Here is a 16152-nt window from a genome sequence, read left to right as displayed (position 1 = left end):
TTTTTTTTTTTTTTTTTTTTTTTTTTTTTTTTTTTTTTTTGCTTTTCACTAAGACATGTGAATAATATACATTTTTGTTGTTGTTCAGTTTATATTCCCACCACCCTGTCCCTCAGTTATCAAGTCCCTTTGTATGGAATAGTTAACACAGTGTGAAGGCTAGTTACTATGAATCACAGTAGAGGTGTTTGTTTGTTTTTGCTATCCAGCATATTTCATAAAGGGGCACAGAAGAAAGGATAACTTATTAAGTAAACACCAAAATTACTGCAATTACTATTGTTTTGAGTGAGTACAAAACTCTAAACAGATGCCATCTTTTTCATTTTCTGATATGGTTTGGAAGCATTGTAAATAATTCCATTTTAGCTAATTAAGGGATTATACCCAATTTTATTATTTCTAATATTACTTCAAAAGAACCAGAATATTCTCTGAGCCTTAGAGCTTTTTATGTTATAGCATTTTTCAGAATAGGAATTATATAAAATATTAAACTATACTGTGCAAGCCAGCTTATTTACAAAGCAGAAAGGCAGTCTAACCAAGGCACCTAAAGGGAAGCAAAATTCAGTTGAGTGATTGGTGCCACTGGCACTTTTATTTTAGCTTCAATAAAAGATACTTCCAGTCTTTTAAATAAATACACCATTTGTCTACTTGGTTAAAATTCTTTTAAATGAGCTCATCTATGGAATTGCCACTTATTAATTCAGTTACATAGATTATGTTATTGTCATTGAGTTTTTTATTTGGAAAATGTTAAAAATAAATTTTAAAAAATTTAAAGTTAACATCTTTAACTTTTCTCATTTCTTTTTCTGTTTATGAAATTAAACTTGGAACCGGTACACATAAGTGGTCTCAAGCTTGATACTGGGAGTGGAAGGTCCAGAGATGTGCTTATTCTAGCATCATCTGGGATCTACGGCTTGTGTTTGGATTCTGTTAGTATCGATATGGTTATGTTCCCAGATACCAAACCTAGTCTTCAATACAATATTTGGTATAGCTTTTAGACCAGTAGTTCTCAACCAGAGGGTTGAATGACCCTTTCACTGGGGTCACCAAAGACCTTTGGAAAACACAGGTATTTATATTGTGATTCATAAACAGTAGCAAAATCACAGTTGTGCAGTAGCAATGAAATAATTTTATGGTTGGGGGAAAAATTATGCTTTATAAAAAGAAAGAGTCTAGAAGTCAAAAACCTATGTGCAAATACTGCTTAAAAGCTCAGCCCTTAGGACTGGGGAGATGGCTCAGCAGTTAAGAGCATTTATGGCTCTTGTGGAGGATCCAAGTTCTGTTCCTGCCACTCGAGTTGGCACATGGATATGCATGTAATTAAATATGAAGATTAATAAAAATTAAAATTGAGCTTTTGCTGTTTCTGGTAAATAACAATAGACTGCTTATTTCAATTTTGTTTTTAGCATTTATTGCAGCATTGTACATCGACAAGGACTTGGAATATGTTCATACTTTCATGAACGTCTGCTTCTTTCCACGGCTGAAGGTAAGTTCTAATGATTACATCACCATGTGCTTTGTTTCCGGTGGCTCTGAAACACACTACTCAATGCTTTGGGGGATTCCCACAGGAGTTCATTTTGAATCAGGATTGGAATGACCCCAAATCCCAGCTGCAGCAGTGTTGCCTGACGCTGAGGACAGAAGGGAAAGAGCCAGACATCCCGTTATACAAGTAAGTACTTGCTGTCTGCCAGCCATTCCATGCTTAAACGGAAAACTCATCGGGTAACAGAGACAAGAAACTTCATGTGACAGTAGCTGACCCTGAAGCACTCTGTCCTAGCTCTAAGTGGGCACATCTTGATTGCCTCTGCTTTCTCCCATCTATAAATTTCTCTGACCTCCCGCCTGGCAGGAACATATACTGAGATTATAAGAGCAAGGTATAGCAATTCGAATGCAATACTTCCTGGTTTTTAAGGTGTATGCATTTATATTTGTATGTATGCTTTGCCTGTATGTATGGTATATGCACCACATGAATGCTTGGTGCCTGTGAAGGTCAGAAATGGACATCAGATATGCTGGAACTGGAGTTATACAAGGTTGCATGGGGATGCTGGCAATTGAACCTGGACCCTCTACAAGAGCAGAGGCTCACAGGTCCATGCCCCCGACTAGAGAGGTAAACGTGCAGGTACCCACAGGACCAGAGGAAGCTGAGAGGGCGGGGCCTAAAAATGAGGCGGACTAAAGGCATATGCAACAGCCAGCTTTATTCAGAGCATCAGACAATTTATACTCTGAGGGTTAAGAAGAAACACACAAGTAAGGTGCTCAGTCACAAGTCCAAGCCACACGTGGCAAAAATAATTTTTTTCCCTCTATAGAGGCACATGAATAACAACAGCTGAAGTAAGCTCACTCCTGTCTACTATACCTGGGAGGAGCACAAAAACACATTCCGGGAACAGTTCTGTGTTTTGAAGAAACTGAGGTCACAAGACTCTTGTCCTATTGAGTTTTCTTAGAAGCACTCAAAATTCTCACCTGACTCCAGTTTTTGGACTATGTTCTAATATACCCATATGTACATATATCTGTATCAGTTACTAATTTGAAAAAATTCAGTTTCAATACTGTTTACCCCATTCCTTTGGGAACATAAGTATAAGTATCTGATCTACGTGATGTGAATGAATCAGGATCTCCCCATCTGAAAGCTAAGGGTCAGGATAAAGATGGTGTGTGTCTTACAGCACAGGCGCAGCTACTTTGCTAGGTACCTTAAGCCGGGATGCACACCCCTGGATATGTAAACACAAAGGAAATTGCTGCGCGCTTTGCCCATAAATCCTCCCACAGAAGTACATAGTGACTTGGTTCTTTGTTATCAGGATGCTGGGGTTGCTTTACATAGTGTTCGTGATTACTCTGTTCATTCCGTTATCATTCTTGGCTACTTTTAATTTCCCTTTTCCATGAGTTATCAGTTTTTTTACATTTGAAATCTGCACCTTGTCATTAAATCCAGAGTACCTGGAGCTTTGTTTTTTAGTGGTTATACACTTGCCATTATAGCATATCTCTGAAATGATCACAGATGTTTCAGAAATTAAATATGTTTTCTGATCTCTTAGGTAAAATACTAAACATTAGAAAGAATCCATAAAAGGTGTGAAACCATTCAGGTGTGTCTTGAGGTGTTATTACCCATTTATTGCTGTTAGCTGTGATAAGCATTGTAAAATAACAAACTAAAGCCCTCGGTTCTTCATAATAAAAGTTTGTTAATTATGTACTCGGATATCCACACTTAGAACTTGTTTTAAAGTATCATCTTAAACTTGACTATGAGCCCTCAGATATAATTCCTATTTGAGACAAAGATAAAACTGGATTGCAGATTTTTTTTTTAATTTCCTGTTTCAAAGCTCTGAATTTTGTTAAGTTAGCAAATCAAAAACTGAACTCTTTTTCCGCATTTCTTGTTATTTTTTTATATTCTTCCTTCTAGGCAATAAGAATAAGGTATTTGTTTTGTCATTTTGTCAGTTATAGCAAAATAATTGAGCATTGTATCATAATTAATATTCTTTCGTTTCAGGACCTTGCAGACTGTGGGGCCATCCCATGCTAGAACCTACACTGTGGCTGTTTATTTTAAGGGAGAAAGGATAGGCTGTGGGAAAGGACCAAGGTATGAGAAGAAAACAGTTTCATTGAGTATGTATCTGTGTTCAGGGAAATCCCTCCCATCTATATTATAAAATTAGAAGGTGGGGTGTCTTTGGTTACAGCAAAATTAATGCCAAGGACTAATGTTCCCTCTCAGCCAACTAAGACACTTGGTAATCGGCCATGGACAGGGCATGCCATTATATGAGGGGCCTCAGCCTTGTTGAGAAAACTGCCTCACTTGCTACACAAGTCAGTTCTGTCCAGTTTCAGCTTCGACAGAATGCAGGTATATAAGGTGACAGCTGTTAGACAGTTCAGTGCCTATCATGTGAGCTCTGTGGGCATGCTTACCCTTTTTAGGAAATAGAACTATATAAATTATTTTTCAGTCTGTGTCTTACCTGTTTTTTCTCTGTATTTTATCTTATTCATGTTTAAATTTTACATGTAGTATATCAGACTTGAAAAATACTGCAGCCCTAATGTAAATGGAAGATGTTCTATTGCAGTATTAGAAGTGTGGAGCAAATACCCTAAAGAGGCTTTGTGTAAATAAAAGGCATTTCTGCTTGCTCTTTTGTGTATCCCTAGCTATGTAATTCAGTATGTGGTGGAAGTAATCATGTGAAATTTTATGCACTAGATAGGAAAGTGAGCATTAATAATTTGTAGCTCTAATTTGTGTTTTTGAAGAAGAAAACCTTTAAAGTCTACCTTGCCTTTATTTTATTCAACAGTATTCAGCAGGCAGAAATGGGAGCAGCCATGGATGCACTTGAGAAATGTAAGCCTATCTCTTTTTCTATAATTATACCCTCATAATGTAATGAGTATTTTATGGAAGGAAAATGAGGAAGTAGAGGAATGGTTAAGTTCTGATAAAATGATCTTATTTTGTTCACAATTATTCTTCAAACAGAGTACAGTAGAATGTGTACTCTGCATAAATCAGACTGTAATTTTTTGAAGGTATTCCTGAATGCATTTGGTTTTCATTTTCCTTTTTTACATGGAGCTCGACTCTCAGCATAGAAACCTCAGTGAGTGGACTTCTGTTTCTGACCATATTTCTTTGTACCTCTATAGTCACATAAGCCAGGCATGGTGACACATGGGAGGTAGCTTCAGGATATCACGAAGTCAAGGTCACCTGAAGCTACATTGTGAGGTCGAGGTGAGACTGGGCCACATGAGACCCTGCTTCAAAGCAAAACAAAACAAATGAAATAAAAAAATAAAAATCCGTGTAAACTTGGCATGGTGGTATATGCCTTTAAGCCCAGCAGAGGCAGGTAGATCTCTGAGTTCAAGGCCAGCCTGGTCTACACAGAGAAACCCTGTCTGGGGGAAAAAAAAATTCTTATATAGGCCTAAACATACACATGGGAAGGATTCTGTTTGTTTTCTTTTCAGTTTTTAACCATCATCTTATTTAAATTAAATGGCAATTACATGCTTCTGAATACATTGACAAGCATATATACATATATATGGTACTTCCTTTTTCTTTGTGTGTGTCATGAGTAGCCCTGCAAGTCATAGAGCACAGCAAATGGCCCCAATTCAGTCTTTAACAGTTGCACACTATTTCCTGTTGTGGGGGTGCTATAATTTTTTTATGTTTCTTTTTTATTGGTGCCTCTCTGTCTCTGTGTGTGTGTTTTCAGTATCTACAATAAATGTTTTTATTATGATGCATATGTTTCTGAAGATACACTGTCTCGAGAATGAAACGCTCATGCTGATGAAACTTGAGCTGCACAATTGACCACGTAGAGAGTCTTGTAAATTGAAGGCATGAGTACAGGACATTGTACCTCTTAGGTTTTTTGTGCCGCACAGAAGAACCTGTGGGCATGACATGCCAGTGCTTCAAGACACAGCTAATGGGGTGGGAGAGAGTGAATGCACAAACTCAGAGGGAAGTGGCCCAGGGTTCTCATGTTTGAGGGGTTCCAGGAAAGGTGAGACAGCCTCTAGCCAAGTGGAAATGAGAAGATGGTGGCTCTAGGTAGTGAGGACAGAAGCCAGTGCTGCCAGGATCTAGCATCGGTGGCATCTTCACTGAGCGTTTTACATTGACTTTTTTAGAATGTTTTCATTGATTGATTCTGTAAATGCACCATCATTTATTGAAGGAGAGTGGGATTCTTTTTCCAGTTATAACCAGAGTCCACTCCCACTTCTGATGCTGATGCTTATATCCAACTATAAAATGGTGCTGGAACAATTACTGTTCTGAGATAGACATCTCCAAAAGGACTGACAGGAGTGGATTGCTTAGATGCTGGAAAATAATTTGGCATTATGTCTGGTCCTTGAAGAAGTTCTTACCTTTTGGTCCTGATTTCGTTTCTAGGAATCCAACCTAAGGAAAAAATTGATTTTGAACGATAGCTCACATACTGTGGTAAACAACTTGATTTACAATAGCACAATGTTTAAATAAAATGAAACTACACATTATTAACAGGAATCTGTCAGTAGCTATCTCAGGGACTGGCAGACATTTTCTGTGAAGGACCCGCTGCAAGTGTTTAGGCTTCACAGGTTATAACTGTCTCAGTTACTACATTCTGACATTGTAGTGCACAAACCGTGCTGGTGTCAAATGTCTGTGTGTCTATTTCATTTTCAGAAACTGATTGAGAGCTGTGTTTGGCCTGTCAGCAATAGTTTAACACTTTCTCAATATTCAAATGTGATATGTTTGTAACTTAGAGTAGTATTGTTGGAGACTGACACAGAGCAACAAGAAATGCTTGTCCTGAAATAAAGGAAAATATATCTGTAAATACATGGCGGTGTAGGGGTGAAGAGTGGAAAGATTTTCACTGTTACATGGTGTATGTGTGCATACAACAACATACACCGCATGATGAAGTAAAGCTTTTCTGAGCAGCACGCTATGGCTACATTCTGGAAGCTTGTTCCGGTTAGAGATGAACACTAGGACTTTTTAGTACAGACTCGGTTGCACAATAAAATCTATTGAAGAAATGGGCTTGTTAAGCAGAAACATGCCTTTACAGCTGAGTTTTGAGGATTTATTTGACCAGGGTTTGTTTGTTTGTTTGTTTGTTTGTTTGTTTGTTTGTTTTTGGTACTTACCGTATTTGAGGTCAAAATTGATATACTCTGTAAGGACTCGGCATTACTGATAGGCTGACTTCAGAAATGCTGATCTCATGGTTTTGTTAAAAATCACTGGCTCTCCAGGTCTTTCCAACTCACTGCTTGTCTTCCAAGTGTCTTTTCCACCCTGCCCCGCTCTTCTCTAGTCTGTAGTGATGATGGTACATAGTATAGAAAAGGGATAAAAAAGAATTTAGCAACATGGTGCATATAGTCAGACCCACTGCATCACGCTCCGCCCTTACAGCAAACAAGTAAACAGACTTGCTTCCCTGGGCAAGGCGTGCCTCCTTCCCTCCTACTCAACATGTGTGAAATACAGAATCATCCTCAGCCGGCCAGGCAGAGCTGTGTCCTTTCTCCATGGTACTGCCAGAGAGTGGGGGTTATTTTGACCTTTGAATGTGTTTGCCTACTAAGCGCACAATGACTGTTTCTCATTCTGTGCTTGATTTCTTAGTTCGTTGTCACACTAATACATGTGACAAGAGAATTGTAGAATTTCTAAGTCGTCCACATTTTCATTGTGTCTGTGCTGTTGTACAGGGTCAGATATCAAACTAAATATAGCTAAACTGCACCATTGAGTGACAATTCTTTTATCCATTAGAGTTCTCCACATGAGTTACCGTTGCAGATACAGCCTTGCCCTTTTATGGTACAGTAAAGATAGAATTGATCACTGGCCACAGTGACTTAGAATGTGGCTTCCTTTTGTCCCTCTGATACGGTTTTTGCTCTACTGAAAAACTTTCCTTCTTGGTTTGGAAGCTTTTAGTTTGAGCTTTTCCAAACTATAAACCTCCACATTCCTTCTTTCTGTCTCCCTGGAAGTCACTGTTGTAGAAACTGCTGCTTAAAGCACCTGACTGTTTGGGAACATTCCAGAACCTTATGTCTTTATTTTATTTAGACTTGCTGTGTTTTTTTGTTGTTTTTGGTGCCTTTATTCTGTTTTACATCACATGTTGAAATTAAAATTTGAGATGTTAATCCAGGCTTCTAATGTGTGTATGAGTAGCAAGACTTAAAATAAATCATTCTTAGTTTATGTTTTAAAAAACACAATTATGTATGTGTGGTGATTGTATGTTTGTCTGTGTGCGTGCTTGTTCGTTGTCATTCTTTGCACTCATGGATATCCTTTTATTAAGTATTAAACATATCTCCTGTGTCAGATAACTTTCCCCAGATGGCTCATCAGAAGCGGTTCATTGAACGGAAATACCGACAAGAGTTAAAAGAAATGAGATGGGAAAGAGAGCATCAGGAGAAAGAGCCCGATGAGGCTGAAGACATAAAGAAGTAAAAGAGGGCACGGAAGTGGAGCTGCATTTGCTTGCCGAATAGCTGTGACTGTTGCCCGTTGAGACCTAGCCTAGTTTGCCTTCAGACAGTGAATGAAGTGTGCGCATTGGAATAAAGCTCAGAGTCAAACCATGACTGTTGTCTTGCTGATTGAGCATTCTGTTTCTAACTGGACAGTCTGTTACAGAGTATTGGATTTCTATTTAGTAGGTTGCATTGTTCCCTTTATTTTGCTCTTTTAAAGAATAAAATTCAGAATGGTGTATTCTGTGGCATAGGTGCTGTGTTCTGTTTTAGACTGTCACCTGACAAGGGACAGGCCCACTTCACCAGCTATTTTTGGTTATTTGTTACCACGGCCTACGGTCACAGCTCTCCTTTATTGATCAAATGTTTCTGCTTTCATCTGTGTGTTTCTCTAGTACCAGTGTGATAATCGCTAAGCTAGCCTATTCCAAGAAGTGAGTCCTGTGTAGAAGAGACCTCTTCAGCCTCTAACCAGTTAATGGAGCTAGAGAAGGACTGTCTGAGTAACACAAGTTCTGTGAATTGTTAGAATAGGGAAGAAATTGTTGTGTAATCAGAACATCCTTTAAATCAGCTGCTCTCACCAGGAATTTGCAGTCCCTTAGAGAAGTTTATAAAGAGACTTTGAGGGTGTTTCAGAGTCTCCTGAAATTGTATTTAATTTATGTGTGTGGAGCATGGGTAGGAAGGGTTAGGAGTCAGGAAGAAAAGTTTTCATTGCTTTTAGCAGCTTCTCTAATGGTCCCCTTAGTAAAGAGACAAGGCATTTTTTTAAAAGTTATTTTACACTGAACATCAAGGGTTTCTTATTAATAAAAGCAAAACTTGTAACACAAATCTGGTTTTATTCATTATTTCAGCAGTTATCATAGCAAATGCCTACTGTGTATCAGGTACTGTTCCGGGCTTTGGGAATACAACAGTAAACAAAATGAACTACACCCACACCTCAGGGAGCTCGCATGCTAACACAAGAACGCCCCTAATACACAAGGAACAGGTAAAGCGGGGAAGTTAACGCCATTTTAAGGGGTGTGCAGAGGAAGTCTCCTGAGAGGATATCATTGAGTTAGGAGGGGACAGGAAAGAACCAGGTAGGGACCTGGATGTGTTCCTTTATCTATCTATCTATCTATCTATCTATCTATCTGTCTGTCTGTCTGTCTGTCTGTCTGTCTGTCTGTCTATCTATCTATCTATCTATCTAAAATGATATATTACTGAACATTTTAAAATGCATTTTAGCATTGGAAGGAATTTTTACTTTGAAAATACTAGAAAGCAAAGTGAGAAAGTAAATTCCTCATGACTCCATCACCCATAGAATTTGTATATCCTGTCAGACTTGTGTATGTATGTATATATGCCACTCAAGCATTAACTCAGTGGAATGCTATATATTCAGTTTCTATTGCTGTTTTTAAATTGTCTGGCATGGTTTGTTGAACAACTTATTCTCAGTGGCTGTATGGACATACCATCTTTAGCTAAGATTCTAAAAGGTGTGTAGGTGTAAATGTGTGTGTGTGTGTGTGTGTGTTTATTATACATATGTTATAAACTGTGCATCACGTGTTCTTGCTTTGCAGCCTCCAGGGAGGTGTGGGACTGGTTTTCTCACCAATGCCTATTATCTCCAGCTTCAGCTCCCTCACTAATACACTTCACTACAGACTAGTCACCTTTACTTAATCTTTTTTTTTTAAGATTTATTTATTTATTATGTATACAGAGTTCTGTCTGCATGTACATCTGCATGACAGAAGAGGACACTAGATCTCATGGATAGTTGTGAGCTACCATGTGGTTGCTGGGAATTGAACTCAGGACCTTTGGAAGAGCAGTCAGTGCTCTTAACCTTCGAGACATATCTCCAGCCCCCCTTTACTTAATCTTTTGTAATTTTTTATGTTACATCTTGTTTTCATTTCAAACTACATTGTCAGCAAACTTGTTGCTGGTTAGTACTTTGGGAGCTGTTGTGAGTTTAATTCTAAATCAACCCCCTAGAGAGTTTTCCCTTGGGGCCACCCAGCTAGATTCTTTTTTTTTTTTTTAATTTTTATTTATTACAATTTATTCAATTTGTATCCTGGCTATGGTCCCCTTCCTTATCTCTTCCCTATCCCTCCCTTTTCTTCCCCTGTGCTCCTCCCCTAGTCCACTGATAGGGAAAGCCATCCTCCCCTTCTATCTGACCCTAGACTATCGGGACTGGCTGCATTGTTTTTCTCTGTGGCCTGGCAAGGCTGCTCCCCCCTCAGGGGGAGGTGATTAGAGAGCCTGCCACTGAGTTTATGTCAGAGACAGCTCCTGCTCCTCTTACTAGGGAACCCACTTGGAGACTGAGTTGTCTATGGGCTACATCTGAGCAGGGGGTCTAGGCAATCTCCATGCATGGACCTTGGTTGGAGTATATATCTCTATAGAACCCCTGGGCCCAGATTTTTTGGGCTCTGTTAGTTGGTCTTGTGGAGCTCCTGTCCCCTCCAAGTCTTTCTATTTACCCCTTTCATAAAATTACATGCATTCTGCCCAAAATTTGGCTATAAGTCTCAGCCTCTGCTTCGAAACCTCAATCAGTAGAGTCTTTCAGAGGCCCTCTTTGGTAGCCTGCCATCCTGTTCCCTGTCTTCTGCTTCTATCGCATTTGCCCTTCTGAATGAGGATTGAGCATCTTTCCTAGGGTCTTCCTTGTTGTATAGCCAGAATCTTGAAACAACCCAGGTGTCCCTCAAATGAGGAATGGACACAGAAATCGTGGTACATTTACACAATGGAATACTACTCAGCTATTAAAAACAAGGAAATCATGAAATTTGCAGGCAGATGGTGGGAAGTAGGAAAGATCATCTTGAATGTGGTAACCCAGAAGCAGAAAGACGCACGTGGTATATACTCACTCATAAGTGGATATTAGACATATACTATAGGATAAACATACTAAAATCTAGCCTGCTAAAGAAGCTAAACAAGGAAGACTCCAGCTAGATTCTTACTGCTAACTCACAAATCTGAGAATCACTCTACTCCCCCATTCCTGCCAATAATCCAATGGTAAGTGAAGCCAGCTGCCCCATCAAGCAGCTACATGTATAAGTTCTTTCATATGAGGAGAAAGTTTTCAATGGAGTTTTGTTTTTAAATCCGGCTAGCTAATCATTTGTATGCTGCATATTAGCCCATCATGATTTGAAACTCTCCAGTAAAACAGCCCATAATGAAAGTGCAGTCAGACGCAGTGGTGGCAAATCTAATGCCCACCTCTATTACTGCAATAATAGGGCTCGCGTGCAGCTGTGGAGAACAGTGGCTGCCCCTGACTAGAATTCAGCCGGAAAGATCAAGAGAGAGTCCTAATTGCCTTTCTTCTCAGATCAAACAATTGACTTAATTCTCCAGGCCTCCACACGGAAATGTGTTTGAGGAGATTCAAATGGGTTACTACAGAGGATTAAGGTTTTCTCTGCAGATTATACTTTTATGCCCTGTAGTTCATTGCTTGAAGTGTTAAGTAGTTTTGTCAAAATAAGCAGGGCTAGAAGGATTTTTAGAAACTTACAAATCACCTAACTCTTGCTGAGTAACACAAGGGACTTTTCCCCTCTTCTCCCTCTTTCGTTTTCGTTTATTTATTTTTTTTAATTTAACGGTGGTGACTTGTGGGTGTGGAAAAATCAGCCGTATGAAAAGATCAGCTAGAAACAAACTTCAAGAGCATCAGATAAGAGGAATACAAGTGTGGCAGTCTGTTGTGTTTGTCTCGTAAAAATCATCTCACAAATGATGCGGCTGAAGGCGCCACATAAAGGGAAGGGATTTTCTCCTGAACGCTTAACTGCCTGCAGACAAAGTCCAAAGAGAATGTGAAATCCAACCCTGGAGGCCTCCTGGTGGTGCCGGGCTAATCAGTCTTGCTCTTCCCACTAAGAAGTCAGTTCTGCTTAAATGACCTGGTGGCAAAAGAAGCTTTCGTTTTCTTAAAATTGAACACTCCCCCAAAAGTGCCATTGTTAGAAAGCCACCGGTGGTGTTCTGTCCCTGGTGTGTATACCTGTGGCTGATGGCTGCTTCCTCTCACTGTTCTCATGGGTCTGTGAGAATGAGTCTGCCTTCATCAGGACGTTGCTCTCTGAATTCATCTTGGTCATCAGCTGCAGAGCGTGCTGTGTACACCGTTTCACTTCTTCAGTTCTCTTGGGTCGTCACTGACCTTGGCCATGTTGAGAAGCTTAATTGATGTCTAAATACTGTACAGCAGGCAACGAATGTAAACTGCAGACTAGGTTAAGCCCTGAGGATGACTGGACAGCCTTGATGTGCAAACATCCGCAAACAAAACACTTGTGGGTTTTGCTCTGGTTTTGTGTTCTCTGTGGGTGCATTTACTCCTGGGTCAACTTCTTGTACTGGGTCCTGGCAGTTGCCAAGGAAATTATTCTTTGACTTTGATTTCTCATAGGGAAATCTCTCTCTTTTTCTCAGCCTTGCTTTCTGTCTTATAGGTAAGAAATTCATCAGCGGACAGAAGTACTTGCCAATACTCCCAAACCACTAACAAAGGCTTTCAAAGCACCAGTTTGCTCCCCAATGTTTGCAGGGTCCGGGAAACCTCATATATCATTTATAACCCTTCTCTCTGAGGAGCCAGATTGCAAGGCAGTTTAAGTATTAAGTGTGTGTTGTGGTGGGGGTGGGGGAAAGCAAAATCATGCAAAGGGGAGAGAAAACAAAAGCTGGGAAGGCAGGTGTGAGAGCTCCAGGCTTCCCAAGCACTTCTGGTTTTTAGAGCTGGGAGCACTGGGGAGGGAGAGAGGGAGAAGGACAGGTGGGGTGGGCAGGGGCGGGGGAGGAAAATCCGCGGGGGTGGGGGAGGTTAAGGATCATAAAATGCAACCACCTTCCCCCCCACCATATTCCTGCTGTCTCTCCTGCATCAGTAAAATATTGATTGCTCGATCATACATTCAGCACGTATAAAGACCAGTGTTGAGCTCAGTGACCAGAGTCACGAGGAGGACTGCGGCTGCACGGGTCACAGTGCTGAGAGAAAGTGTATTCTTCTACCCCCAATACTGCATTTCTTTCACGCTTGGTCATTCCCATCCAGATGGAACCCTGAAATGGACCCCTCTGCACTATCAGGCCCCCAACTTGAGTCCTTTGTTTAGGTAATTATCTCTCTCTTTTGAGATTTCAGCACAAATTAGGTCCTTTAGGCAGCATGGCAACCTCATATTGAGGATTTAGAATGCCTTAAATGCAGGAGCAGAATGAATACTTTAAGATGGATTCAGCTGGCTTTAAAGGCCCAGATAAGCCATGGTTTGGCTTTTGTGGCCCAACAGTCAAACATTAAGAACCTTATATCAGTATGTATACTAAGAGAAATGACAAATACGTACAATTTTTAATAATAAAGTTAAACATTCTATAGACATTGGAACTAGAATTTCATGTAATTTTCACATATTAAAATGTTGTTTTGATTCCTTTTCAACTCTTTTAAAAGGTAAGAGAAGAAAAGAAAAAAGAAAAGGGCTGGAGAGATGGCTCAGTGGTTAAGAGCACTGTCTGTTCTTCCAGAGGTCCTGAGTTCAATGCCAGCAATCACAGGATGGTGCATAGCCATCTATTCTAAAATCTGATGCCCTCTTCTGGCATGCAGGTGTATGTGTAGCTAGAGCACTCATATACATAAAATAAATAAATAAATAAATCTTTAAAAAAACAAAAAACAAAAAACAAAAGAAAGTCTTAGCTTGGGATACAAACAGATGGCAAGGCTAGATTTGATCCATGGGCCAGAATTTCCTGACCTCTGCTTTAAGACTGAGAAATACCACCAGGAAGGAGGCTGTATTCAAAGTGTATGATTCCTTTCCATGTCTGCAGATGTGCTATGACACTGAATAAAAATGCCAGTCACCAAAGCCCCAGTTCCAAAATCAGTACGTGATTCCTCATGGGCAGACAGCATGACAAGTTACAGAATTCTCTGCCTTTCTTCTAGATAATTAGGCTACAGGCCCATACACCTTTGTGATTTACATGTTCCTTAAACACATGCCCTTTATCTGAAATGAGCGGCAGGGACCACATGGGTGATTCTGTGTCTTCACGACAGCATATGGTTTTCAAAGCACTTTAACATACATTGCCCTGTTTAATCTTCAGAATGACCCAAGAGATAGAACAATGTTTTTCTTCATTCTTATGAATAAAAAGAACCTAAACACAACCAAGGCTGAGAGAAGTCATGGTGTTGCTGCCTAGGGTCAGCCACCGGGTGAGATCGCAGCACTCTCAGGAGCTAGGGAGAGAGTAGCAAATGGACTCTGAGTCCTGACCAACAAAGTAGACAGCCAACCCAGAAAGGAGCAATCCTGCACCCCTGTTAACATGAAAAGAATCGGTACACATACCAAGATGAAAAAGAAATGGAAGTCCTTGTTAGAATATTTTCAGAAATAGTCCTCCTTGTTTGTTGTAACGTAAAAGCATATCTTAAGGTAAAAGGGTCTAAAAGCCGAATAAATCTCAAAGATAAAAAGAACAGACTTCAAGGTAATAATTAGCCTTTCCCAGACAGTCTTTGGATGCCTCTAAATGGCCAGCATTACTATGTGAGTTTTGCTTCTCTCACCTATGTCAAAATCTTAAAACAGACAGCAAAGAGAAAGCTAAGAAAATCACAGAACTCAAGTTAAACATAAAGGGAAGCATGAATTGGGACACAAAGCCCAGGACCGTGACCCTTTTGCACAGCTCCAAAGGGGATCATAAGGGCCTAAGGCTTTAATGAACCGCAGCGGGTTAGTGGCGAAGGCGATCCTGCTGCCCTGCTTGGTGTAGCCTTCCTTCTGGGAAGAGGTCAGAAAAGTTGCGACGGCCTGCTGCTACTGTCTGCTTCAATCGTGGCCACACAGTGACATCACACAAACCCAGAGTTTTTTGAACACTACCCTCAGGAAGTGTCACTTGGTGACAGAACCACTGCCCTTGCAGGGTGCTGGCTAAGAGCAAGCACTTGGGAGTTGCACTAATCCGGGTTCAAATCTCCAGCCCCCTTTTACTGGCTTGTGACTGTGGGACACTTGCCTCTGCATAGCTGATGACTTATAATGTGGTAATGTCACCGCATCATCGGCTTATGCGGGGCACCAGATCAGATGATGCACACAGAATGCCTGCCACGTAGCAGGCGGATGGCTTCGGTACGCTCTTGTCGCTGGTGCTATTTGTTAGGCCAGTGGCAAACCTGCATGGCTAATGACTCTGGAGAGGCAAGTTGGTGGGAGAAGAAAACGCCCTGGATTGGGATTCAAGAGAGGGGCTGCACATCAGATTCTGACCATGGGGACCGCTGCTCCTGAGGCTGAGCTGCCTTAGCTTATCCATGGCGTTCAGTGTCTGCCTCATACGGTCACTAGGAGTATTAAGGAAGACAAGATAACTTTATAAGATGATATTGTTATACTGTATCATGAAAGTGCTCAGGACAGCATTTACACACACCACTTCTCACTCCACAAAGAATTTGAGACATTCTCTAAACCTCAGGCATAGCTCAAAACCCACATAAAAAAAAATCCACACGGAATAATGACCTATAAACACCATGACGATCCAAAAATAAGTGAAGGTTCGCACAGAAGATGCAGGAGAAACAAACATTCAAGATGATGGGTGAGAAGATTTCGTCTACTTTCCCCTTCAAAGTGAATATTAAATGTGTCTCCCAGTGTGCCGAGAGGCAAAAGAAAAGAAAAAAAAAAATGAGAGGTGTGATTTTTCATTCTATTGAAAGAATGCATACCTGTACTGCCGTCTCCTCTCCTGTCCTCCCTCCGGCCCCCACTTCATAGAAACAGAATTTTGCAGTTCTTTCTACAGCCTTAACACAGTATAGCTAGATGGAGGAGTCAGGACACATGGAGGTTACCTCCCTTGCCTGAGATTGCACACTGGTCTGGGACGAGGTCAGGGATTCTGAGCCAAAGCCCCAGGAATGCTCTGCACACT

General features: G+C 40.6%; 1 protein-coding gene across 2 annotated transcripts in view; it reads left to right on the top strand.

The window, feature by feature from the left end:
• Drosha (drosha ribonuclease III) overlaps positions 1-8235 on the top strand; it is a 108726-nt gene extending 100491 nt beyond the window's left edge. For both annotated transcript variants that reach the window (XM_055601080.1, XM_055601079.1), the window contains exons 31-35: positions 1437-1519; positions 1605-1708; positions 3584-3676; positions 4395-4441; positions 7971-8235. In XM_055601080.1, the coding sequence (XP_055457055.1) occupies positions 1437-1519; positions 1605-1708; positions 3584-3676; positions 4395-4441; positions 7971-8101 (458 nt within the window). In that variant the 3' untranslated portion in view covers positions 8102-8235. The remainder of the gene's footprint in view (positions 1-1436; positions 1520-1604; positions 1709-3583; positions 3677-4394; positions 4442-7970) is intronic.
• The last annotated feature ends 7917 nt before the right edge of the window (positions 8236-16152 follow it).

The sequence above is a fragment of the Psammomys obesus genome, unplaced genomic scaffold (genome assembly GCF_907164565.1).
Source record: "Psammomys obesus unplaced genomic scaffold, mPsaObe1.curated_primary_1811, whole genome shotgun sequence".
Taxonomy (NCBI): domain Eukaryota; kingdom Metazoa; phylum Chordata; class Mammalia; order Rodentia; family Muridae; genus Psammomys; species Psammomys obesus.
Note: the sequence above shows the minus strand (reverse complement) of the source record. Positions and strands in the feature narration are given on the sequence as shown.